The sequence below is a fragment of the Zerene cesonia genome, chromosome 6 (genome assembly GCF_012273895.1).
Source record: "Zerene cesonia ecotype Mississippi chromosome 6, Zerene_cesonia_1.1, whole genome shotgun sequence".
In the NCBI taxonomy this organism is placed as follows: Eukaryota; Metazoa; Arthropoda; class Insecta; order Lepidoptera; family Pieridae; genus Zerene; species Zerene cesonia.
Genome location: NC_052107.1, coordinates 3,301,421 through 3,329,214, shown reverse-complemented (window position 1 = coordinate 3,329,214; position 27,794 = coordinate 3,301,421). Strand labels below are relative to the sequence as shown.

The 27,794-nt window shown below is 31.1% G+C and overlaps 2 protein-coding genes across 3 annotated transcripts; both read left to right on the top strand.

The window, feature by feature from the left end:
- Positions 1-3,471: 3,471 nt before the first annotated feature.
- Positions 3,472-10,308, top strand: LOC119840433. The gene is made up of 6 exons (XM_038367046.1): positions 3,472-3,628; positions 4,986-5,031; positions 5,252-5,397; positions 5,593-5,685; positions 8,054-8,160; positions 9,019-10,308. Exons 1-6 carry the CDS (start codon positions 3,605-3,607, stop codon positions 9,197-9,199), a joined length of 597 nt encoding a protein of 198 aa, XP_038222974.1. The 5' UTR covers positions 3,472-3,604; the 3' UTR covers positions 9,200-10,308.
- Positions 10,309-16,916: 6,608 nt separating this feature from the next.
- LOC119840472 (protein spaetzle-like) lies at positions 16,917-24,393 on the top strand. 2 transcript variants are annotated; one of them, XM_038367103.1, is made up of 6 exons: positions 16,917-17,139; positions 21,397-21,523; positions 22,142-22,290; positions 22,416-22,529; positions 23,719-23,819; positions 24,175-24,393. In XM_038367103.1, the coding sequence occupies exons 1-6, from the start codon at positions 17,104-17,106 to the stop codon at positions 24,347-24,349; spliced, it is 702 nt and encodes a 233-aa protein (XP_038223031.1). In that variant the 5' UTR covers positions 16,917-17,103; the 3' UTR covers positions 24,350-24,393. The 2 variants fall into 2 exon arrangements, with proteins under 2 accessions (XP_038223031.1, XP_038223032.1); XM_038367104.1 differs by having other exon boundaries at positions 16,918-17,139; positions 21,397-21,472.
- Positions 24,394-27,794: the final 3,401 nt, after the last annotated feature.

Genomic DNA, 27,794 nt, shown 5'->3' with positions numbered 1-27,794 from the left:
CATCTGATGGTGACAACTGTCAAAAGCATTTTCTTATCATTCAGATATCGCACACAATAGACCACTTCGTGTTTCTAAAGTAATCTTGTAAATTTTTTTTGACTCGCTTTCTAACAAAAAATTATTTTACATACAAGTGTTTTATGTATTCGGTTATTAATGATGATTAATATTAAAAAGGTGAAGGATTTTAATGTTTAAGTTACATTGCATGCTTGCATTGGCTATGCTCCAAAAGTTCGGTATAAATAAAAAAATGGAATCAGAAAATTAGCTGTCATAATCATAACACATATAATGTATCTTATGTTTAGGTAAACTATCTTAAGTAGTCATTTACTAGATTGACTTGTTCAACTTTTACTGATCACAACATAATGTGTATTATTACATATAAATTGAAAAATCTTTAAATCCCGAGCACCTGCCATATTTTATGCATAAAATTTCACGGTATATCATTTGCTATTAAACTTAAGGTAGGAGGCTAAAATTGCAGAATCAGAAAACGAAAAGTTGTACAATTTATGAAAGAAATTTTCTTAGATAACCTAGATCTTCAAAGTAGAAATTGATGAAATGCACGAAATATTAGAAGAAAAAAAGAAAGAGAAATATTGTTATAAATTATTTTCTTTACTACCTCTAGCATCATTTCATTGACATGGAAATGGGATACTTCTGCTGTAAGAGAACTACTGAATTACTAAACTTATTTAAATGTAATTTTTACGGAAGTAATCTGAAAGATTTTCAAATTTAAAACGTGCGCCTAAGGTTCTACAGTTTATATATATACCAACGGTTTATACTCGAGGAACGCTTCGATAAATTTATCGTTTATTGTTGCGATAAAAGTAACGTTTTATCCATTTAGATATACTTAAGAAAAAGTATATATCTTTAGATACTTTTACATTATATGTCGCTGTCTTTCAGTGTACGTTCTAGTTTCAAGTCATACGTTGACGTAGTTACATTTGTTTAATATTCTGGTGGATTTTCCCTCATCCAGATGATAATGACATAATGCTATGCATTCTGACTATAAAATGAACTGTTTGAAAATTCCATACGATATCAGGACGAAAGTACGTTTCTGCATAATAATATTGTATTTAAGAGAAAATTATATGATTCGTTGTAAGTAAAATTAGACCGCATTGATATTTATTAATGGGAATATAGTAAGTAATTATACGAAATGACTGTTATTGAATTAAAGTCTTTCTAAGCTGGTTCAGATGACTTTCCTATAAGCGAAAAACGAGGTAAAATTTAGCGGTTTCCGGAAATTTTTCCGGATAAAATCAAACAAAACCATGTTCTGATTTTGAAACATATAATATTATCTCCCTTAAAATATTGTTTGTAGTGTTGCTACATATGTATATTGATTACACAATTAAAAATACGGCGTAAATATTAACAGTTGATATGATTATAATCAATCTAGTAACACTCACAACCTGAAACGACTCATATGACGACACAATATTTTCAATTTCAAATGAATGTTTTCAATGTTATTTATTTACGCTCTCTTTTTACCTATTTCTCATGAGTATCTTTGTATTTGAACCGTATTATCAGAAAATGATCTGAACTAGAAAACAATATATCAACAACGGGGAAGAAAAATGTTTCATACCTAAAAGAATTTTTTCAAATATAGATAATCAAAGCCTGAAATAATTTGTATGTATGGCGCCGTCTCGCCCCTAATGTTATGTTACAGTCGGCAATGGAGCTGGTGGAACGCCTGATGGTAAGCGCTACCACCGCCCATGAACATTTGGAGAGGCATAAGGTCCATTGCAGACCTTACGCCTCTACAAATGGATTGCCGACTTTTTGAGAAAGGATTAAGGAAGGATTGGCGATAGGAATAAAGGAGAGAACTGGGAAGGGTAAGGAAAAGAATATGAGCCTCCGGCTCCCCCACTCAACGAACGAAACACAGCAGAATGCTATTTCACGCCGGTCTTCTGTGGGGGTGTGGTACTTCCCCGGTGCGAGCTGGCCCAATTCGTGCCGAAGCGTGCTCGACTACCACATACAAAAATTCTGATTAATTATTGAATGCCCCGTATATTATAACGGATGAGACTCACTACATTACAGATATATCTAGCCAGTGACCAAACTACGCACGAAATTGTACGTCATAGAAAACCAAGATATATTTTGTCGAAGACGTATATGGGACGTAGGCGGAACACAAAATTTAAGATCCTGTTAAGGAAAAAAAGCTGTACATTTTTAACATATCGTAATTCGTAGAATGACTTTTGTTCTTTTTAATTCCTAAAATGAAGGCAACTATATTTATCATTATTAAATTTCCACTGTATGTAGGTATAAGTTAGTTTTAACCCTTTAATTTTTTTAAAGGATTAAAACGAGTATTTCTAGACTTCGCTGTCAGTCTGTCTGTCTACATACATTAATATTTCAGAGATGATTTATTTCTGTAGTCGCTATAAGAACAAATAACAAAAAATCGATGTCAAGCACCAGTTGACACGGTCATAAATTGGATGGGTATTTTTTTTTTACAGTTGCTCTTTATACTAATTTGTACGGAACCCTTAGAGTCGCAAATTCGACTCGCAATGCACCGAGTTTTCTTTTTGATCCCGTTCTCGAATAATATCTTATACTGTACATTTGTACATATTATATCATAATATAGTGTTTGCAGTCAAGTAAGCTCAGAAAGAGGCGTGAAAATTATGGGAGCAAGTTACCATAAATTATTAAGTATTGAAAGTATTCAGATAAAGGGTAAATGAAACTAATAACGATACACAATGTTAATAAAATAAACTGAAACTGAGGAAGCAATCCAATTCTGAATAAGGCTGAAATAAAAAAATATAAAAAAAAAACATTTAGACTTACAAATTTAGGTTGAAAAAAGAATTGTGATATTATCTTTTTATCATCATTATGGTATGACTTATCTATTAACTGTTAGGCTACAGATGGTAAACACCAAAAATCATTATTTTCGATGTTAAGTTTAGTAGGTATCTCATATTTTGAGCTTTTTCTGTACATATTTATGATTGTACGTAACTTCACAGATTACTCATGCATCCATACCAATATCAGCTTTATATATCGTGGGACATATATAGTCTATGTCACTCAGTGAAGTTGTGACTTTCTAATGGGGAAAGAATTTTCGAAATCGGTCCACTGGTTTTTGCGGGAAATCGTTGCAAAGATACACGGATACCAAAGTTACGTCTTTATAATATTAGGGTGCAAGCTTTTATTGTCACAAATTCAAAATCTATAAACAACCAATGAAAAAAACACAATTCTTTCCAATGGCCAAGAAACACATATAGAGCACATGCCATTCACAATTCCTAATGAGTCGGCGACCGATTTCCATGAATAAAAAAATTCAGTGGTTTTCCGTCTAGAGGGAACAGTTCATTGAGAACCTCGTCATCGGTATTATTCAAATAAAATACTCGCCTGGCTCTTGTCTTGAGCATTCAGTATACATTTGGATTTCACGGTGGTTTCACGTCGCTTGTTCGTAGTAAATAATTTTGTGTTGTGTAGTTATTGTATAGTGTGCAACAATATGCTCTTGAAAGTGATTTTATTTGTAAGTTTTGGACTCCTTTTTGTAGCATCTTATATGTCTTTAGTGGATCGCAAATGTCAACCGGTTAAAACGCCTTCGTTTACTAACCGGCTTTTCATAATAGTTTAACTGGCTTTATGTGCACAATTTATAAACTAAGTTGGATGAGTTAAAAAAGAGTTTTGTATAAGTAAATAAACTTTTGAAAAAAAAATCGGTAATATTTTGAAAGTTGGCGCTTTTCGTGAGGACCCATTTAAATTTGGTCTGGTTCTAAGGTTCACATATTTGGTTTTGTTTGTTACCTCAGAACTTTCTACTATATGTACGGATTCTGGTAATTTTTTTTATATGAAAGCAGGTAGCTTAAATATGGTCGCATTTAAATTTGGGCTTGTTTTGACAATGATGAAGGTGCTATAGTTTTTTGTTATGAATAATATCAAATGCCTTAGTGAAGTGTGTTCAATAGTATACCTTGTAATAAAATTATTTGATAAAGTACTGTCATCACCACCATTCCCTACCATCATTATATCCTCAAAAATCGACCATAGATTGCGTTCAAGGAAAATAGATGAAACATAATATATTTGATAAAATGTTAAACTTGTTTGTATAAAATTTGTTTCGATTTCTCATTTTCTAAACACTAAGTTACTAAGTCTAAGTTACTTTCTCTTAATTATCTAGTATTCACAAGACCATTCATAAGTAGGCATAATCTGTATTAGGAATGCGTTTCGCTGATTAAACTTAGCTTTCTAATAAGTATATTAAGCAGAAGGGTATTAAGGATTACCTATTCGGACTAAGCAGGTAATATTAACTAAATTATTATAATAACATATTACAATTTTATTCATTGTTTTTATGCCAGCTGTACGTAATGTAAATTTTACAGTTAGCACAATATATTTGTCACTAGTTTCTTTGACACTTTTGAGAAGGTACATTAAATGCAAACATTTTGGATTCATTCCAATTTTAAAATACAGATAGTGATATACTGTGAATACACATTTAGGAATACGGGTGAAAAATAGCATTGTAGCATAAATTCGATGGAAATAAAACTTGTATAATCAAATCTAGACCGTTACTAAGTCCATAATATAAAGCGTTCACATACCAACAGCAATTATATTAAATCTTATTATTTCCTCATCGATACATACGTCTCTTCGTAAATTCTTTAGATAATTTATAACCATATAAAAATAGTTATTATATTCCTTAAGTATTTTTGCACGAATCAAATCACCCCCCCTTTTCCCATCACCGCCCTTCATCCCCAAGGTACAGAAGCGCATTAACACGACTGAAAATTGTAACATATCGGAATGGTATCAGCATTATGGTATTTTTTTATTTTCAGATTGTCGTCTATAGCCTGCACTGCACTTACGCTGCGGCAGCTAAAAGTGAGTATAATTATTTAAAAGAGAACTAATATTAAATATGTAGTTCAACATGAAACATTATAATTAAATATACTCGATACAAAGTGATACAATTAGTTATAAGGTAGATGAAGAATTTGTATGCATACATACTATTCCGTAAAAACCATTTGCATAACTATAAAACGATCACATAGGCATTTCTACAATTAAACCGATAAAGGAAGTTATTCTATTTCAGTCGATGTTCCAATAAAATATCCAGGTCCTACCAAAAATAGTAGCATAGAAGACGACGTGCCTGAGGCGTGTTGGAACCTTACATACTGTACCATTAAACCGAAGAACTATCCAGAGGAAAAATTCAATTTTATGTTTAAGGATTATGTAAGTATTTCTGATACAGTTGTTAACTATACCTTATTGCATTGGGTATCTAGTCATAGATGTCAATATTTGTAGTTTTCCGTACGAAAACTTACTTGTGAATACTTCCAAGACTCTTTGAGAGAACAGTAACGTACTCATTTTATACAAATCCAAATACTGTATGTACTGAAATGATACTATTAATGCTTTCAGAAACCGTTAGCTCAGCCCTCACTAGTGACCATCACTTTTGATAACCGACAAGGAGACCCGACTGAGGAAGACGACTGTGACAGTGAAGTAACTGTAAGTATAATAATAAAATTAAAAAGAAAATATAGCTATAGAAATGAAAACAGATTAAAAATGTAAATAATCTGACCGTTAGTAAATACTTACATATAATGATCGAATATTCTGTCAGTATCTTTTTTGAAGCAATATTTCTGTCAAAGACGTCCGTGGGTCGATAAGTCATTGCGTACAGGTATATAAGCTAGGAAAATTTAGCTTTAATTTGATAAATGCGTTATTCAATTGCGTTCGAAGTCCTAGTCTAGGTTTTTATTTAGAATATCAACCGATTTTAATAGAAATAGAATACGTGATGATGCGATAAGTTTCAATGTATATTCTTTAAACTTATTTGCACAATTTTCTTCCTATTATATTATCACAACACGGCAGGAAAGCAGCACTAGATTTCAAGCTACTAATAAATCTGCATGTTATATCCTAAACATCCTTATTTATTATGTTAAGAACTTGATTATAAAACCCTCACGTGCGTTCAACTGCACGTATCACAGTAAAACATACATTCCTCGACCACTATACATTTAATATGTAAATAAAGAAATATTATGAATCCCCTGCATACGTAGAGTTCACTCACAACTACAGTTAAAAGAACATTTTGAAGTAGATTAGACTTGATTGTCCCAATACTAAGAAAAACTGTAATATGTTTCTTATTATACTATTCATATAAACCTGCCTATGATCCTACAAAAAGTACTTATACAAATAAAAAAATATTTAAGCCTTACATTCAGTACATACCAGTAATTTTATACCATAAAACAAGTTTTATAGATGCCCATTGCCCACATTTGAATATAATAAAACTTTATGACCGTTTTACCATAAAGCTAGCAGGTAAATTACGTGTACAAAACAGGTCCATGTGTAGCAATGTAATCCCATAAATTAGGATTTTTTGCAAATACCTTAGAATTTTACATAAATTAGTTGTATTTTATAGACAATCTTCAGTGCACAACGCGGAAATAATGGCAAGGCCGCGAACAGGTTCTTATTCACTGAGCCAATAATTATGTATATACAATATACATACAACATAATATAAACAACAATCAACCACACCTTTTTAGATATGAACAGTATAACGCGTGAAATTACAGAACGCGATGAGACTGTCAGTTTTCAGAATATACACGTTCCTATTAGTCCAGGATCCATCGCCCATTTTTGCACTTGATTACTATCAAGCTAATAATCCGTGAGTAGCTTTATTTTGATGAGACGCCCAATAATTTCCGGTACGAAACTTTCGATTGTGGTAGCTAACAGAGGAAGCAAGGATAAAATATGTTGATTTGATGATTCTCAAATATTTATTACTAACTGAATTTTTTTTTGTTAAATCTCAAGACAATTATCTAAATTATTCGAAAAAATATTTGTCCTACAAAATCTATGGTTTGATCAAAGAGTCCCCTCTTTCCGACATGTATCGATAACGAGGTCATCATAAATGATTACTAACCAGCTGATTTTTTTTTTTTACTTAGTTAATATTCATGTAATTTAACAGACATATTGTCCTACAAATTGCGCGGTACGTTATCCTGGTCCTACGCTCAAAAGTAGTAGTACAGATCCTTGATGTAAAAATAATTACTATCAAGCTGAATCTTCGTGAATAGCTTTCGTTTCGATGAGTCGCCCAATAATTTCCTATGCGAAAATTCTCAATTTTGGTAGCTAACAGAGGTAGCAATGATATGACGGTATGAGTTATTTGAGAAAGGGTATAAATCAAAAAATGACAATTAAAAAATTTTAAAACAAAAAATCGTAGGATATGATCCTTCCAGTTTGCCACCAACAAAACAATTATCAATGCATTTGATATTTTAAATACCTACCCATATGAGTTGCTAACGACTCTTAAAAGACTGGTGTCAAGAGAAGTATAATTTCCTCTTTATGACAATTTACCTTTTGATTTTTCCAGGTATTATGTTTTATACGATTATGTACATATCTTGTTATTAATATCCTTATAAATAAAATGAGGAAATACACATACATCACTCCATCAAGACGAGCAAAAGCGATCCCTGTACAAATGTACAATCCCATAATCTATTTTTAGTTTGAATACATTTTACTGAGAAACTTTGACACTTATTGGGGCATGATGATGCATTTTCATTTTATCCAAACAAAATAGTTAATTCAGTAACTTAACAATTTAGGTAAAACTTCACGAACTCTTTTTAAGCACCACTTTTTTTGCTTATTGTGTTTTTAGCAAAAACTTACTGGATTGCCCACAAAATTAATTATTAACAAAGTATACTCAAGCTTTACACGTGAAATATATTATATTTGTTAGAAACGATAAAATTTCCTCCTTTTTTTTTAGTTTGAGCCACTATACAAAGTGCGTGAAAAACGAGAGGATCCGTGGCAAACAGTGGTGCAAGCTCCAGGCGTAGACTACGTACAGCGTGTGCGCTTAGAGAGATGCAAGTAAGTACGAAACCAAATTATTCTCATGAATCGAGAAGAAAAATGTGATAATTAAACTTATTCCCATGTACACTTTACTTCACACAAAAGTGTTCTTACGTGTGTCCACATATGGTTATTGAAAAAATAAATATTATTATTTTAAATGAAGCAATTGATTTTACATAATATTCATATTATTTTGTAATTTGGTTTACGCTAACTATTTATAAGTATATAAAAGTTGGATTTCTGTTACACTAGTCTTAATTTTTTATTTCATTTATATTATCTCTGACGAAATAGGTTAAACCTCCGATAGAGTAAACCTCAGCCATGACCCATGATAAAATAAACTAAATACATCACACTCCATTAGTTTTAGCAAATGATTATTTCTTTGGCAAATACTTAATGTTCACATACACTCCTAAAAACTCTAGTTCTTGATACAAGTTATTTGGAGTGAGTTAACTCAGGTAATACCAGATTAATATTGTATGAAGATATGTTTTTAGCTATATCAAAAATAACTTATAGAACACCATTATACCCTTTCATTAGGCGGGGTTAAAGTATTGTTGGTTTTGCAGAGAGGTGTTTAAATAAATTGTCTAGAATAATATAATTGGCCAAATAACATATAAAACATTTACAATAAAATTAAATTGGGTTTTCTTTTATCTCTTGCACCAATTCTCCAATTCAAGATTAAATCGTTACTATCAGCCGCTTAATCCAATTTACAATGTGTAAAGTATGAGTTTCTCTAGCTTACTCCCAAATCAATTCAGTTCATTTAGATATAAAGCAAAGAACACTCAAATTTCGAAATTGGATGTTGCAAAAGTAATTGCTTATATGGTTGTTTTCTTGCAGGAAACCCGACGCGCCATGCTTCAACGTGTTTTCTGAAAACAGCGCATACGTAACATTCTGCAAACAGAAGTACAATAAATGGGAAGTGTTGGTAGAGAATGGTGAAATGGGTACGAAACCGATTCAAGTACAACTTCCAGTGTGCTGCACGTGCAATTACAAACCCATTGATATGTCTTGATGGCGAAGTGTCTTCGAACTTCAAAATTTGGCCTAGATTTTTGGCACTGAACACATCGAGCTTATTGTTTTTCGTTTCACGTTTTCTGTGTCTTTGGTAGGTGTTGTGGAAGCGTACACACAGTTATCAACAATAAGCAATTTATGTATGCCCACTAGAGATATGAGCCAGCGATTCATGTGGTTTAACTATGTTATAGATATACATTTGATGAATGAATAGATGTGAATGTTGTTTTTTTTATAAGAGATTAAGTAGGGTTAAAAATATAATTCCTAGCGGAATTTATCCGAATGAACGTATTATTAAAATATCGGTTCCATATACTTTAATACCTATTGCTTGTATAAGATTTAGTTATAAGCAACTAATTTATTACAGCTACTCAAATTTCATAGAAATTACAACTTGGTTATCTAACATTTATGATTATAAAGTCATAAGTTGGCAGATGTTTAAAAGAAAATGTGATTTACCGTCGAATCACTTTGGTAGAAAGAAAGAAATAATTGATCATATTAGCATAGCTTACCTATACTTTATGTATCCATTCATGTTTATTTGAATATAGTATGAACATTTTAAGTATTACAATGTATCTACTAAATGTGAAATCTATTATAGTTGTAATTGGTGTATGTTGTAGTTTATAATAAGATTTTTTTGCGCTTTAACTAAGATTCGACCGAGAATCGATCTGTTTACCTATTTGTAACAATATGAGGACCGTTAAAAATATTTAGCTATTTCATAAATTAATCTTTTAAACAACACTATTATTCTTATCACATCTCAATTCGCAACCGTACAATCGCGAGATTTATTTAAAGACATGATCTCATAACATTGATAAAATCTCATGCAATTAGTATTTAATTTTCATTAACCACATGAACAATCGTGTATGGGAAACCATCGTTTTATGTAATTATTTATAATAGCTGTAACTAATTTGATTTTATCTATGTATGTGTCACGGTTAATCCCTGGACAGAAATGTGAAACAAATTATTGTTATACAGTTATGATTATATATGCTTAATGTACCTTTTTATTTATTGTTTATGTTCATTTTATAGACTGGTCACAAATAAACAGATAAATGAAAACATAGCTTTTTTAATACATACCCAAACTACAAAAAATATATCCTTATCCTATACTATACGATTATATATAAAAGAATCTTTATCCACGAGTATTAGTACATTTCTATTCGCCTATAACTGCTAATGGATATTATATACTATTTTTCTTTGTTTTACTGTAAAATTTACTAGAATCTTCTTTATAACGTCTATAGTTTAGTTAATTGATATGCAATATCGTATATGAGTAGTATATACCTATACATGTAATTATTATTATGCTGAGTACTAGGTACAATTAACATGTGCAACCGTAGCTGTCTTTTGAGTTCGAGGAAAATACTGCATTAATCGTAGATCATTACTTAAAGAATAGAAAACAATATGAACATTTGTCGTCATTGAATTAAAATTAAACATTACGTGACAAAGATCCGTTACAAAAAAACCCACTCATCTACCGCTAGAGTCAAAGCTTCGCCAAAATAAAATTTGCAATAAGAACCATATAAATACACAGGGACTAACCACTACAAAGTTATGAGATGAATATCAATTTCACGTTCAAAATTAACTACAATTGAATACAATTAGGGTTTTACGCACACGCAATATATACCTGTATTATGTATTTTCCCGCTATTGCAATGGAACAGAATATAGTCAGCACAGGTGCTCGCGGGGAAGTACCGTGTTACAAACGAATCAGTGATGTGAACGCTAGTTTTAACGTGTCTTTTATTTTAATGTCACGCGAATATGATGCAAATATAAGTAAAATATTAGTTTATTGTGAATTTAAAGGAGAATAGTCGATATTGTATCGTCGAAATGGCAACCAAGAACACATTTATCAAACAATCTTTTATTCGGAAACAAGTTATAGGAAAGTTGCATTGAATTAAATGCAATGCGTTGTGATTTGTGAAATTCATAATATAATTCGTAAAAGACTCATTACTTTCGAATAATGTTGTAGAGACCAGGATATTTGCTTATTAATAAAACTGAATTGAGATACCATTATACAGGAATTGAGCTGAGTAAGTTGTGCGTGTGTTTGTTTTTGTATAAGCAGACATTCACATTCGACCATGACTCGAATACAGAGCAATGTTTGTGCATTAAGAAATAATTAATAGTCAAATATTACTGCAAATCCTTCTTGGTATAGGCCAGTTCAAATAATAAATACTGTAGATATTTGTTAAATAGGTCTCATAACTTTTTTTCATGTAAAGTTTAAGATAAAAGTAGTAAAATTCGTCCATCAAATAGGAGAAAAATCGCCAAGAGTATAAATAGGATTACCAACATTATCAACATTGCAAAAATATTCAATAGGTTTACGTCTGTTTCAGTATTGTGTTTTCCAACATACGATATTCAGATTGGCGATTAAAATTAATTTATTGGATATCGAATTACCAATCTTTATGAATCTGTCCTTGGTAAATTACAGGGCGTAAGTATAAATGCAAAAACGCACTGTAACTGTGTTAATCACCTTGAACTTTATAAAGAGCAAACTGACTAACCCATTGTGAGGCTTGCGTCTTTAAGTAAATGCACTTTTCCTATATCTTACTAATTGTCAGGGATTCAGTGATGAACACAAAGATATATAATTATTTTAATCTCCATCGGCTATTGCACTCATGACCTTCATCTTGTTACGCTTATTCGCAAACAAGGGGCCAAGGAAACAAGCAATCTTCTGTGATCATCTATTACAGTAGGTACAGCGGCAATCACAATTACTATATATGGCCCAACCACAAAATACAAACAGAAATAACAAATTTCACAGTTCTTATGGACCTTCCATGTTATAGAAACATGACATAACTCATAGTACAGCAGATAGATGTAGATATACATGATGATCAATTATCTGTACTGTCATCAATCAGTCTATACTGATTTATACATACAAATCAAATCACAGGGCAATAAATAAGCACGTGTCTACAATAAAATCATTATAAAATCTTAATCTATTTATACATTGTATAATTCCAGTATTCTAGGAAAACGGCATTGATTGCTAGAAGAGGTTCTGACTAGAGGTAAACAGCGGATTATTATTAATTTTACTTAAATACAAAATCGTATGAGTGAGAGCTGAACAGGTTCCGCTATGAATAAATATTGATTTCGCAAACTTTCTCTGTAAAGTCTGCACTAACGGGTTTAATCAATCGGCTTAGCTCAATGATTATTTACCTAACGCCCATCACCTTTGACGTATTTCATCCAAGTAAATTCGTAGGAAATCGGACAAACAATCTAATTGTAAACAAACGTTTTATCGAACGAAGTGCAATTTATTTTTTCATGTCCTCCTTTCAGATCGATGTTCTCGGCTTGTGTCACTTTATAAATTATCTATGGTTGCCTGGATGAGACAGTTCAGTATACTTCATTAATCTATTTGTGTAAATATATTAATTTTCGGCGAAAAGGCGGAGGTTTGCGATCGGACGACCGTGTAAGAAATGAATTGATTTATCAATTGCAGCTGTGCGAGCGGTGGTGATGTAAATAATGTACAGATTTACATTATTCGATAGTTTTATTCATATCACAATACTCGAAATGGCATGTCGAAGAATGAAAAGCTTGACAACAGGAGACATCAGCCAACCCACACTCGACCAGCGTGGTGCATTATTGCCGGAACCCTCATAGAAGGCCCGTGACCCTGCTGTGGAAACATAATATGGGCTGGTTATGATGATGATAAATATTAATGTTAGTAATTCTTATTTTATGATATCTGTATTCTGAACAATTTAGTTGTATATATAAAAACTTTGTATCGTTGAGAAATGTTCGAAGAATGGAAAAAATTCGATCACGAGGCGGGATTTGCACCCGCATCGTTCGCCGTACAACGCTTGATCTCTCGATCTTTTCTATTCTTTAAACATTTCTCATTAATTTATAAAGCATTTGAATACTATAAAACAGAAAATTAGACTTTATATTGCTTCTAAACATTAATTCAATGTGGTAATTTTTCATAAGTTTTGATTAAAATGTAATATTCAAATTATCTCATGGATAGCTTCACGTGTATTTAAATAAATCCGCTACTCCTAATTACTAAACTTATCTCTATCAAATCAGAAATTGTTTTTAATTACTCACTATCATATAACATATAATATTTATGTTATGAGGCAGAATATGTGATCAGATAACACACTTTTAAATAGCATTAATAAACACAATAGTATATTGTATAAAGAAATCGTTTTTTTTTTACATTCTGATCAAGTTCAAGCTCAGCCATTAGTTTCAGACACTTAAATGCCCATGTGATTTGCAGACATCATAAAAGCATAATACATTTAATACCATGTCTGTGTAAATAAAGAATTAAACTTCAATATAACTAAAATAATAATAAATAATTGTTATAGCCAAAATAACTTCCCGAATACAGGTCCATATATGACTTTAAGACAGTTAATTGTCGGTAATAAGGAATACAAACAATGACTAAGTGATTTAAAAGAAAGAGATATTTTAATGAAACTCGATGCGCGTCATCGGATGTTTTGTTTCCTAGTTTATTGCAAAACTTTTTAACTTAGGTACCTTTTAAGGGTGACCACTCAAATATAAGAATTGAAAAATATGGTTTACCACTAAAATAAAGTTTATAAAACATATTCATATATATTGAATAATAAAGATATATATTGAAATAAACCTATTTCGTATTATTGTTTAAACATTATAAGTATGGCACCCGCGACCACGAAATCGGCATAATAGTTAAAATTTTAATAGGTATATAATTTATATAAACAGTGAATATTAGTTTTATGAAGCTGAGTTCACACATTCGTATACTACGTAATATAGTCGTTGTTAAATTAACTAAAATATAATTTTTTTCGTTATAAGATATATGCTTATGTCGCAGATTGTATGTAGGGTAGATTTTTGAAAGAAGTTGAGTTATGTTAGTCCATAATATATTTATGTATTGTAAACAGAAAATGGTTTGATAATAATTGATTTGAATAATGAAATCATTAATAAATGTAATTATAAGTATGACATCTTGTTCATTAGAGATCTTTCTATTTTTAGTAATTGAACTTTTAACATTATTCAAAATAGTACATATTCTTTCCATTCTGTATCCTTAAAGTTAAATAGTAAATTAGTTAATTAGTTTATAATAGAAAACGTGAATAAAGACACCCAGTCTTTTTTTCACATCGCAGCTGAATACATTTTACCATACTAAAGCATACATACTCCTACGGGAATATCTGTGACAGCACGGGCGAAGTCGGAAGTTGCAGTTTTAATTCTATAACGGAAAAAGCAGTAAGACAAAGCATTTCCGAACAAAGTCAATTATTTACATATGCTTATGTTGTGCACATATGATTAAACGCCGTAAGTGGAGTTGGTTGTCCACACGCTATGTAGAGTCCCGAATCACATACCAATGCTAGCTTTGGATTGGAATCCCCAGAGAAAAGGGAAACGTAGCCGTCCAAAGCTGACATGGTGAGGGAGGTTTTATTGTGGGAGTCGAGCACGCTTCGGCACGAATTGGGCCAGCTCGCACCGGGGAAGTACCACACCCCCACAGAAAACCGGCGTGAAATAGTGGCATGCCACTGTGTTTCGTACGGTGAGTGGGGGAGCCGGAGGCCCATTTCCTTTTCCTCACCCGTCCCAGTCCATTCCTTCTTTCCAGTCGTTAATCCTTTCCTTTTCCTTTACCCCTTAAAAGCGGGCAACACATTCGCAGAGGCACTACCTCTGCCAATGTTCATGGGCGGTGGTGATCGCTTACCATCAGGCGAACCACCAGCCCAGTTGCCCGCTATTACATAAAAAAAAAAACCGTTCGTTATCGCAGAGGCTAAGTCTATTGTAAAATGCTGTAGTGTCATAAAACGTGGTGACAAAACACGTGATATTTTACGGACTAAGTACTCTCGATGACCTTTGCCCCATTTAGGGAGATTAGGATATAAAGCAAGTAGTGAGTATAATCGTCTCTATATTATCAGTGCTTCTGTATATTTCTGAATGTATTTTGTAATTAATAAACTAATTGGAAGTAATATAGATTTAAGAACTATAGATCAATAACAAAATTGTCTTTGAACGCCCCATGAACTATAATGACCCAATTATATTGATGAGTATTTAAACATATTATTCACATACTCACCTCCTTAAGAAGCGAATGTTAAAATAGGTAAACCAAGTGAGACAAGGACTAAGAAAATAAGCTTAAAGGTCGCAAAAAAACTTCTTGTGTGCGTAACTGTGTCAGTCATTTTTTTTATGACCAATGCCTGAAATTTGGACTGAATTCGGCTATAAGAGTCGGTCCCACATCTAGTCTTGTTCTGGAATGGCACACGCTGAGTGGCTTGCCCACCCATCTTGGCATATATATGCCATATGCCTTTCATATGCGCATATATATGCGCGCATACACTTTAACATTTTTCGCTCATTTTGATTATAGAATAATATTTTAATTTGTGTTGGTAGCTATTCGTATTACGAATGTGCAGGTATGTGTGTTCTAAGGTGGAATAAACTTCTTTTTTTAATGTATTTTATGTGTTCTGTCTACACAGAAAATAAAAGAGGTTTCAGAAAATAATCTTATCTTATACCTTTAAACGAGCAATTCTTGTATATATATATATATATATATAATTGGGATCTCGGAATCGGCTCCAACGATTTTCATGAAATTTAGTATATAGGGGTTTTCGAGGGCGATAAATCGATCTAGCTAGGAATTTTTTTTAGAAAATGTCATATTCGTGTTTTATTCGTGTTTTTTTTTTCCTGACATCTATTGGTGAATAATAATACTATTTTGCTTCGTAGATAGCTGGACAACTGAAATAATGTCATATTCGTGTTTTTTTTTCCTGACATCTATTGGTGAATAATAATACTATTTTGCTTCGAACATAGCTGGACAACTGAAATAACACATAGGCACTTTTTATACCGATATTCCTACGGGATACGGTTACGCAGCACGCTTACGCGGTTTCAACCGCGGGTCACAGCTAGTAATGTTTTATAATTGATTAATTATACAGAAAATCATACTATGCTTAAATTCCACAATAACCCTAGAAACAACTTGGATCAAAATTAAGTTTGTACCTATAAACTATTCAAAAACGATTAAGACAATTCAAGTTTTTAATTCCTTTATACATGGAATTATTCGAAATACCTTAATAATTCGAACATAATTAACAACACCTTAATTGCCAACATAATTACTAAGTCATTAGATAAATAATATAGTTTGGTAAAATATCAATTACTTAATACGAAGACCATGTAATAAATGGACGAATATAATAAATGTACCACCATTTTAAGAACATTTCAAATTACTTTATAAAATTGATGTAGGTCCAGACATAATGTTTATTGTTTTCAACGCTCCATGAACTTGGATAGACAAATAACAGCTCAATTAGACGTGATAATCATACATCAGATACCAACAACCATTCACCCCAGACCTCCACAATCAGCAGGTACGGGGACTATTCAAACAATATAATGTGGAGGTCAAGACAAACTGGTTACCTTAATGGCATGCGATTTAGCTTCTACCGGTAGTTTCCAACCAGTTGTCATTCGAACGCACTAACAAGTGAATGTGTGAACTCTTCCACAGACTATATAATACAATTTTGACGATTTGTTTTGTTAACAGTCCCAGCGATGGATAAATTATTTCGAAAAATTTGAACGTTTGTGAGATCATGATTTGATCTGGTTTTAGTGATGGCTTGGATATACTGCGTTTTATGGATATTCCTGGTACGTATATTGTTGAATTATTTCAAGGTAGTTATATCGAGTGTTATATATTGATTTCTTCAATAATCTGCGTACCTTAATAAACGTGTTTTTTTTTGTTATGCTTTATAATTTAAAAATGTTATGTTTCCTTATCAATTGTTCATGCGATAATCGCTAAACAGTTTTACAATTTATGAAACAGGTTTAACTTTGTTACTTCGTATAAAACTTTAGCTCTATGTATGTAATCATAGAAGACATTTAAAACATTGTACAGTCACTTAACTCGTAGGTCATCCTTCATTTTCTATTTTTGCACCTACGTATCTAGAATCCAGTTTCACCTCTGTGGTTAAATACATAAAATTTACTTTCCTATGACAGAATACTAAATTGCATAGTGACTACATAGAAACATGAATTTAAACGCTACAATTAAATATATGTAGTGAAAAAGATGACTAAATACGGAGAATTGGGTAATTATAAGGGAATAAAAAATTATTGGTTTTACGGAACGCAGTACATTATTTAAAGCGTTAATTTTCTTCATATAACAATAATATTTTAAAGTCAATGTTGGTAGGAAATATCTATTAAAAGCGTTTCTACACCGATCCCAAAAACAGTCGTGTCGTGTTGACTAACGATCGAAAAGTAAGAGTTGCGTTCACTTTCTTTTGATATACATATTTATAAATGTATTATGAATACATTAATATGACTTCGTGCTAGCGCGAATAATGAAACAAGTAAATGCAATAACCGTGAAATCTGATTTGATATACATTCAAGGAAATGAAAACAGTATGCAATAAATAACTAAATATGTATCTAAGAAAGCAGAAAGTTTTAAAAGAGTAAATTGGCTATTTTTTTTTAATTGTCATTTATAAATATAATTATGAAGATAGCAATAATGATGTATTATAGGATGAAATATTATAGAATGAAAATGATAGGTAAGCAAATGTGATTTTTTAAATTGTCCATTAATCCTTACTAATATTAGATATGTGAAGGTAGCTCTATATGTCTGTCTGACTGTCTCTTCTTAGATGAAATTTGGTACACAGATAATTTATGACCCGAAAAAGGATAAAGAATGGTTTTTATCCCGGAAATCCGTGGGGAACGTAAACTATGCCGGGAAAACCTCATGACTGTCTATTTTTTCCTTTGATTATGCGTGCGTATTACGGCTGTCGGAAAGGTAGTGAAATAAAAATCAATTACTTAAATAAAAAATTGTATACATACATGCGCAAAAGCCAATTATATTTTTACTCGGATCATATTGACCAGTATATTATATCAAAAAGACTGAATAATTGACGTTTTAAACATAAGTAGAAATAATTTCTACAGAACTACCTAAAGAACTACCGGAATGTCAATGTTATTAAACGGACATTTATATTGAGACTGCAGCGGGCCGTTGTCAAGTCATTAGCCGACCTGCGTCATTGTTAAAACGTAATTTTCAATATTGGTTACTATATACCGTCTAAAACTTCTCATCTATATTAATATGCTGTGCTTCGGGCGCAAAATAAATACTTTTGTGACGAACTTTCATCCCTTATATTATCCCCTAGAAGTGGATTTATCAGGAAGTTTTCTTAGCGGATGCTAATATCAATTTGGCTATTTGCATGTCAAATTTCAGCCCAATCTGTCCAGTAGTTCGGGCTGCGCGTTGATGGATTAAGCAGATAGAACCTTTGCGTTTTATATTATAATTATGAACACAATATTATACGGATATGCACGAAATGTTAACAATCGATTGCAGTCAATAATGGCCAACATGACATGAAATTTATGACTTTACGCGTGTTTTAAATCTTAATCATAATTGTTTCGCTGTTAAATCAATTTGAATTATGTATAGAGTAGGTAATAGGTATATATTGTCTAAAAGATAGTGCAAACCATCATTTGTATTTAACTGTAGAATAATAAACCTGAATAATATTATAAGATAATAGGTTGTGTAACATTAAGTATTAAGATTACAAAAAATGGATTAATAGGTACCTATTATATTATACTATTAGATACCTAGATTGTTATTTGGCCATTATTTATTTGACGCTCATGTATTTTCCCACGATTAAAAATGTAGATAAATTTTGAGTAGGTAAGAATGAAAAATTACCTCTTAATAATACGGAAGGAATATTACACAACCACAAAATACATATTCGGACAATTAAATAAAATTAATTAGTCACGCTGGTTTATAACAAACATTTATTTTTTAACCTATTTTATTATGTTAATTTAAGAATCAACTTAAATTATCTACTACAGTTAGATCACAACTTTATCCCTATCGTTTAAGTCGATAATTAATAAATAACCTACATCAATCATGTTTAGTAGTTATTGAATAACAGATCACATAATTATTCACGACAAACTTACAGCGTTAAACACTTTTACGGCTGTGGTAACTAAAAGCAGTCTGCAAATAGATTGGATATGTCAAGGATGCGAAATCACGTATTGTTTAAGGATATAATAGAGTAATTAAATGTATATCTTACAGTTTAAACCCGTTTACCGTTACAACGCGTTTTCCCTTGTTATAACTAGTTGTAAATAAATCAGTTCCCAACTAGGGAAAATTAGAATTTATTAATCGCGGTTTGATTTTGGTCTGTAGTGGTTTCTGAATTGTTGCGAAACGCCCTAAGGTCGATGATTCCCGAACAACTTAAAACGCTTGTCGCTTCGCTCCTTCCTAATCAATTGTTATACTATAACGTATATTTTTAATATGGGAATCGCGCATACTTCGATACACATTGGACCCGCTCGCACCGGGTAAGTACCACACACTCACAGAAAACCGGCGTGAAATAGTAGCATGCTGATGTGTGTCGTATGGCGAGTTGGTGAGCCGGAGGTCCGTTTTCTTTTCCTCGCCCTTCCCAGTCCATTCCTTTTAGTCGTCAATCCTTGCCTTATCTTTAAGAGCGGGAAGTGCATTCGCAGAGGCATTAACTCTGCAAATGTCAACGGGGTTAGTGGTCGCTTTCCTTCAGGCGAACCGACTGCCTGCTCTACTATAAATTAATAGTAGTAACTGAATGCCTTTGTAAAAAATAAATCTAACTATTGATAACGCGTTAAACTAGAATATAATATAATTTCTAAACGAAACAGGCTTTTACACTACTATCTAAATCAGTTATAATCTAAATCAGTTCGGTGGTTTCAACGTAAAGAGGCAGACGTAGATACTTTTACATTAATAATATAAGATGGGATAGTGTAGAATAATAGATAGTTTACATTGTATAATTTGCAATTGGTAAATAGGACGTTATGCATTGAGAATACGTAATTTTTTATGGCTGTCGGTTTGTATTTACAGAATTGATATTCTTAAACTCACTACGTAGGTACACATATTCAAAATATATTTTAAATATTGTCGACTTAGAGAAAATACCCACTGTTTAACACGTTATTGTACATACATAAATTATTTTGATTTATTTCACTTACATTCAGATTAAATAGATAAAATATACTATAACATTAATTATATAGCCAAAGACTAGGTACAATTTTATGGTGCGTAAAATTTATGCGAACAAAAAATACTTGATATTTTATTTTCTTGTTTTCAACTTTTTTCAAGCACTTCTATAGTTATAACAATTCGTAATTGAACCATAGAGTATATATTATACTACTTAGCACATCAAAAAAACTGCTAACAGCACAGTTCTAATCTAAGAGTATTTATTATGCAGTACTTATAATAAATACTCTTAGATTAGAACTGTGCTGTTAGGAGTTTTTTTGATGTGCTAAGTAGGTTTACCACAATCTTCTTAATACTGCGTTAGTTCTTTAAAATAGACATGCCTTTTTTAATTTAGTTTAATAATTTTTTTAATATGATTCTGTATGTTTTATAATATTGTTATTATGATGTAATTTTATAACAGATTGTCACATTGTAACTGTGTTAGAAGAAGATAAATAAATAGACATATGAAATAAGCTGATTCTCTCGACGTTGTAACCTAATAGATGTCATAAAAATATCTCTGCGCTATATCGAATTTTAAACAGATTCGATAAACTATTTTTGCATAAGAGAATAAAAAACCATCCATCAATCTTAGACAAAAACAACCTGTTTAAAATTGATGGATAGATTTTTTTCATAATTTTCTTTATATTTAGTCTCAAAGTGTTATCAAAAACCAAGATAACACTTTAACGTTATAAATCAACATGTTGTTATTTTAGTTACAGATAACAAACTCCAAAGCCTACGAAGAGACAGAGTGGCGGAGCGGAAGGGCACCGCATTTCCAGTCAAATGGTTCGTACAAAATCTTGAATAGATTTGTGAAGCCTTTTATCAGTAGAAGAGGTTTGTAATCCACGATACCATACGTGATCCAATTACGCTTTTAAGAATGTAGCTATATGGGTAAAGTGTAATTTATTAACTTAGAAATAATTATATTAATAACGCTGCGTGGAAAAGGGATATTCGCCTTATAAAACAACTATATTTTAATAAATTATATATAGTCGTTTAAGGTATCTATGCTTGACATTAAAAGTATGTGTATATATCACCAAATGTAACAGAGGTATCCGATCATTGAATTTTATAGTTAATTTTATTGTGAATATAAACCGAAAAGTATACAAGTCTGTTTTTCCTTTTTGCGATTAAATTATTTCCTCTGTATCACATAACAACCTGGTTTAAGCTTTGAACCTAACATTTATTGCTTTGCAACGACGGTTACGCTAAAGCTACGCGTAAGTTACCCTTCCTATGCTCTACTTATTATCCGGCTCAATCATACAATATACATTGATGGTATAGTTTATTAAATAATTGAATAAATTTAGTTAATGATATAAAATATTCACGCAGTCACGCAGCTACGGCCAACTTTAATTAATCTCAGATTTTAATAATTCTATGTTTATAACTGCTTTATAACTTATAATGCTTTGTTTCCTACACTTTCAGTAATGGAGAGTCCTATAGTTTTCCCAGATCTGACGTCGAGGTCAGGAAGCGATTTCGCATTGCAAATACCCGAGGAGTGTAGACGGCTAGGAATTTGTGAGGATATCCCTAACTATCCAGAGGACATCGTCTACAATGTAATACAACAGGTAAATCATTCACACCACTCACACACCAACTATAATAGGCTTAAAGTAGCACAACTAATCATCGTTCGTTTTTCACGAAAAAGAGCCATACCATAAATCATGATGATACTATAATCTATTTTCAGATTGAAAGGGACAATAAAACTAAATTCAATAGAGATGTACTGGAGCCGCCTCAGATCGCTGAGAGAATTGGCCCTGAAGAGGAAACTATTGATTTGTGCGTTTCTTCGGAAAGGGTAAGTTTTAAGATAATTTTGAAAATGTGTTATTTTTTCTATAGAAAGTTTCAGTTTATTTCATATTTGAAAAGTTGTAGTCCTAAAATCAGCCAAGAGAAATCATAATATTAAATATCAGTGTGACCAGTTAGGGTTATACACATAGAGTTTTAAGAATTCATCTAATAGAAAAAAAATGCCTCGGGGATTTTATGAGTATTTTTTTACGTAATTAACGTATCAAAAACTATAAGTTCAAGTTACGGCACCATATAACATTTGGAATGATTGAAATAAGTAAACTTATTGGTACTTCCAATGAGAATGAAACGTTTCACCACATTAAAGTAACAAATATCACTATCTAGACTCATAAGTATCTACATATTAAAATCATTCCATTTCGAGGCGAAAGAAAGATATAAAGACAAACAAGCTTTTGCTATTGCTTTTGCTCGGTATTTTTTGACATTGTCTAAAAAAAAAATTTAAAACAAGAAAAAAAACCCGCAGTATTCATTTGAATGCTATAAAACTTAAAAATTAAAACTAGATCGATACATAGCCCCCGAAGCCAATGCTCTGCAATATTTTCCGAAAATTGTTTCAGTCTGAGATTCAGCTAATTATATTTAGAACTAGAGTTTCTTATGTAAAGTGGAAGGTTAATGATGAATTAAGAATATGAAATGTCGAGCTAAAATTACAAAAAACTAATGTTTGATGTGGATTATTTAAGTTCTTATTACCGTTAACTAATTAGAGGGTGGAGGATATATTATCTACAAATAGTTTTATTTGTAGATAATATATCTCCCACCTTACCACCATAAATAGTTTTATTTAAAAATATATTATGTGAAATACCTATATTATTCATGCTTTATGGTAAACTTCCTTACTGGGCAGTTTAGACAACAAATCTTTAATAAGATTTTATATATATTGTACGAGTTATGTCAGAACAACTAAAGTATTAGTTGTACTTATATGTTTGTTTTTATAATTTTAAAAGTCTTGTCTGTTTTTTTATATTATATATGTGTGTATTAAAAAATTAGGTATAAACGAAATAAATTAATAAATTAATAATAAATCTTTATTTAGTAGGTTTTTACATTATTGTACCAGTGGATTGTGGCTCAGGCCCTCTTGCTAGGTAATACATTAAGAGGAGATGTCACTGAGAAATGTCGCTTGCTTTCAGATATTTGTACCTAAAGTGGCACAAGATGTAAACAAAGACTGGTATATAATAGTTAACGACAAGCAGAAACCTCGGCAGACGTTCCGCGTTGAAATATGCAAGTAAGTTCATTCTATTTTCTACTCACTACTAAATTTATCGTGCGATTATGCATTTTTTACCAAACTTATTTTTCTAATAAATCCTCTTTTAGCATAATTTGATTACCATATAGTACGAATTCACAAAGATTACCTACTATCCGCAAATAGAAAAATAGAAATTCTGTGCTGAATATTTTTTTTTTCTTTCTAGGTTTTTCATACTTAGTTTTATAAAAATTATACTACCGGGAAGTGTACATTTCTTTAAGAGTACAACCTTCTGTCTTTCATATTACAGCTTTACTCAGTCCAGCACTAGATGGCGCTACACAAAACTTTACCCATTACTTATTACAAAAATTCTCTTTTCCAGAGGTGGCGAGAGCGCATCGTGCTCTTCAATAGCATTCTTCCAAAAGGGATATGAGGCCAAGTGTATCCAAAAATATGTTCTCCGCAACATGATAGCTCTGGATGACCAAAACGAAGTAATCGAGAGGCCTTTTCAAGTTCCCAGTTGTTGTTCCTGCGTGGCTAGAGTCGTGTAATAATTGTATTTAATGTAAATTATAAATTATAGCTCTTAAGTATTTCCCTTGTTTTATTTCACTATTTTTTATTGAAAGGAAAGGTCATCAAATCTGTATAAACTGTACGTGCAGGCGTATGTGATTTTAAAGCGTAATTAGAGAAATCAGTTGGTATACTTAAATAAGACTCTGAATTATGGTATTTTATAATAAATCCTAGTGAGTTCGATTCGTCATGCCTGTAACTACTATTTCTATATTCTATTACGAAATTTCATTAAAATTTTTCGAGATTCTAATTATATGTGTTTATATTATACAAGAATAGCTCGTTTAATAGTATTAGATATACAATAATAGCTTCAAATTTTGCATTAAACTGGTTAATGTATTTTATGGTTATAATATCTTACACCTTTCAGTCCTGTGAGTGTCAAAAGTAATTAGAAAAATACGGTCTACGTAGAATAATTTCTCTAAAGATATATTTTTTGTAGTCTAATTTTAAACAAAATTTAAATATGAATGGTACTTTGGTTTTAATGATTGTGAGCAACGAGAACTTTAGAGTGAGTGATGTGTTTGTGACTGGATAGGTGTTGTTTCTTTTGTTAATTTTGTTGTTTTTTGTTTTGATATAATTACAATTCAAAAGTTTTTATTATGCTCGCAAATTAGTTAACGAGGCGTTGATTTATATGGGACACTTCGGGAAATTGCGGGTATATAAATAAACACTTTTCTTATTATTGACTTAAATATTCAGTACATATTAGTCAATTACATCAAAGTTTTTATCACTATGTCACATTTCGGTGATTCTCTAAACCCCTCCCTTACGTGTGACATAATTTATGGATGAATCCTATGTATAGATAGCAAATTTTAAATAAATAAATTCATTCTTAAATTAACTAATACACGTAATAAGTGGGTAAATCAATTTGTAAGTCAATGAATGAATCATTTTCATTGGTAAAAGCTATCTATGTGCTTCACTGTACATTATTATTGGAACAATACCTATAACTTCAATGATGATACGGAAAATTTAACATAAATTCTATTGATCGAAATTGGAGTAAGTAGGTACGTGCTGTGATACACAAAATTTTGTAATAAGCTTTTAGGAAGGCTGTCTTAAAGCGAAAAGGCGAGGCGATTCTGGACAAGCATGCAAGAAATAAATAGATTTTTCTATTTACTTGCACATTATTCATATCACTATGGCTTGAAGAAGTGAAGGAAAAAAATTTTTGAGCAAATCAGCATGTCGATAATCTCATAAAGTTCGACGACATGTGACATCTATCAACCTGTAATTGGCCAAACTGTTCATCTTCGTTTATTTTATTTCCTCAATTGGAAAAAATACATAAATAGAAAAAGGATTGACAAACTTCGTGAAGCCTTAGCCCGAAATTAAAATTTCGTTTTTTTTTTTTAAGATTAAGAACAATAAACAAGAGTTCATATTTAGTATTGAATCGAATTGATTGAATCTCGATTCTTACGGGAGTAATCCAATTTTTTTTATTCCTTTCATTTTTGTATTAAAATCACAATAATTTAAAGATTCCACATTGACAAATTCTTAATTAATTGTTACTACATACATGTGACTTCTTTCTCTATTTTCTGATAGTATTATGCATTAGAATACATGTACGTGTGACTACATGTATTCTAAGGCATAATTCTAACAGAAGAACGAAACACGCAAAAAAAAAAAGAAAATGTACGTCTCGGGAGGTACGAAAGTATATAATGTCTTGAACTAATACAACAATAATATTATAACGTATGCACGAAAAAAAGCAATTGACGCCGTAACGTGTTACCTATTTTATCTGTGGTATTACACCGCGAAGTGGTTTACCCTCCTGCAAGAAATTATCATTTATAATGAAATTATGCATTACTTATTTTTAAATAAACTTAAACAATGAAAAGGTACAATAACCAAAATTAATATAATATATTCAATGTAAAAACTTTTTATAGACTACCACATGCTATAAAAACTGGTATAAAAATAAATTAATTCAAGATGTAAGATAGATATAATGTAAAAATAAAAATGAAATGAAAATAAAATCAAAATAAAAACACAAAACAAGAACGAGACGATTTTAAAACATTAGTTACAGATTTTTACCACTTAATATATAAATAAATATATTTACTTAATATATAAGTAAATATATTTACTTTTATATTAACAAAAATACTTATTTTTTAAATCAACATTCAAAAGGAAATTAAATCTGTCCAACAAACTTATAAATCTCAAATGTATCGTATGCACCGCAAGAATTAACACTTCAAAAATCAAGTACACAATATATCTAAATTAAAACAATTAAATTAATTAATTAAGGCAATGGGAAATATATTAATAATATTCGTAGAATAAAATGCATTAATTTAATAATGGGCTTCATATTATGTGGACAGGAAAATATTTAATCGAGTGAGGTAAATCCAATATGGAAACAATCATATAAATTAGAAGGGAACTAATTCAGTGCTTCAGTTCAGAGTTTTCACGATTAAGTAAGACATGGCTCATCAACGCACATTAGTACTTGTAAGTACACATTTTATATTACCGTATCAATTATAAATCCTAACTAATATTATAAATGCGAAAGTTTGTAAGGATGTGTGTGTTTTTTGCTCTTTCACGCAAAAACTACTGAACTGATTGCAATGAAATTTCACCATTAGAAAATTGCATCTTCACTGAGTGACATGGGCTATATAGTACATATACACGGGCGAAGCCGGGGCGAAAATGCTAGTTAGAAAATATATATTTAACTAACTGTGCTGCGCGGTTTCACCAACGGACGAACCTCCGGGTAATCGGATTAAAGAGTGACAAACATACAAACATACTTACATCCATTAATCCTCACAAACTTTCGCATTTATAATATTAATCAGCATAAGAAATTTATAATTTTTATTTGTCGATATTTTATGTGACAATTTAATTATTCAATCAAAAATGTATATTGATTACCTTTAAATTAAAAATAAATTACGGTCTACACGTGTATTTAATATGGTTACCAATATAACTATTTTTTATGATTTCTAGTTTTGCATACACGCTATCATCGCAATTAAAGGAACTTCGGCCCAACTCGGTATGTATTGAAAATTTAATAATCACTACAAATTTACTATAAACTTTTCATTAAGTGAATATTTATACAGTTAAAAAAAAATTGTGTAAAACTGAGGCACCGTAACTTATGTTTTGTTAATGATGAAAAGCTTATTTCAATATTTCACATCACATCCCTTTTCAAAAATGAAATTTTTCTTTAAGGGATAAATAAGCTACTACGAATTTTCAACTTGATTTTCTCAATTAACTAAATATAAGTTTATAGAATTAGTGTTAATATACTTAAGGTCAAAGCGAAATATTTGAAATTTTTTACTTATTTGA

Coding starts and splice junctions, on each gene's coding strand:
- LOC119840433 (XM_038367046.1), top strand. CDS start 3,605: ATGCTCTTGAAAGTGATTTTATTT. Junction 5,398..5,592: donor ATTTTATGTTTAAGGATTAT/GTAAGTATTTCT, acceptor TAATGCTTTCAG/AAACCGTTAGCTCAGCCCTC. Junction 5,686..8,053: donor ACTGTGACAGTGAAGTAACT/GTAAGTATAATA, acceptor CTTTTTTTTTAG/TTTGAGCCACTATACAAAGT.
- LOC119840472 (XM_038367103.1), top strand. CDS start 17,104: ATGGCTTGGATATACTGCGTTTTATGGATATTCCTG. Junction 21,524..22,141: donor GCCTTTTATCAGTAGAAGAG/GTTTGTAATCCA, acceptor CTACACTTTCAG/TAATGGAGAGTCCTATAGTT. Junction 23,820..24,174: donor TTCCGCGTTGAAATATGCAA/GTAAGTTCATTC, acceptor TCTCTTTTCCAG/AGGTGGCGAGAGCGCATCGT.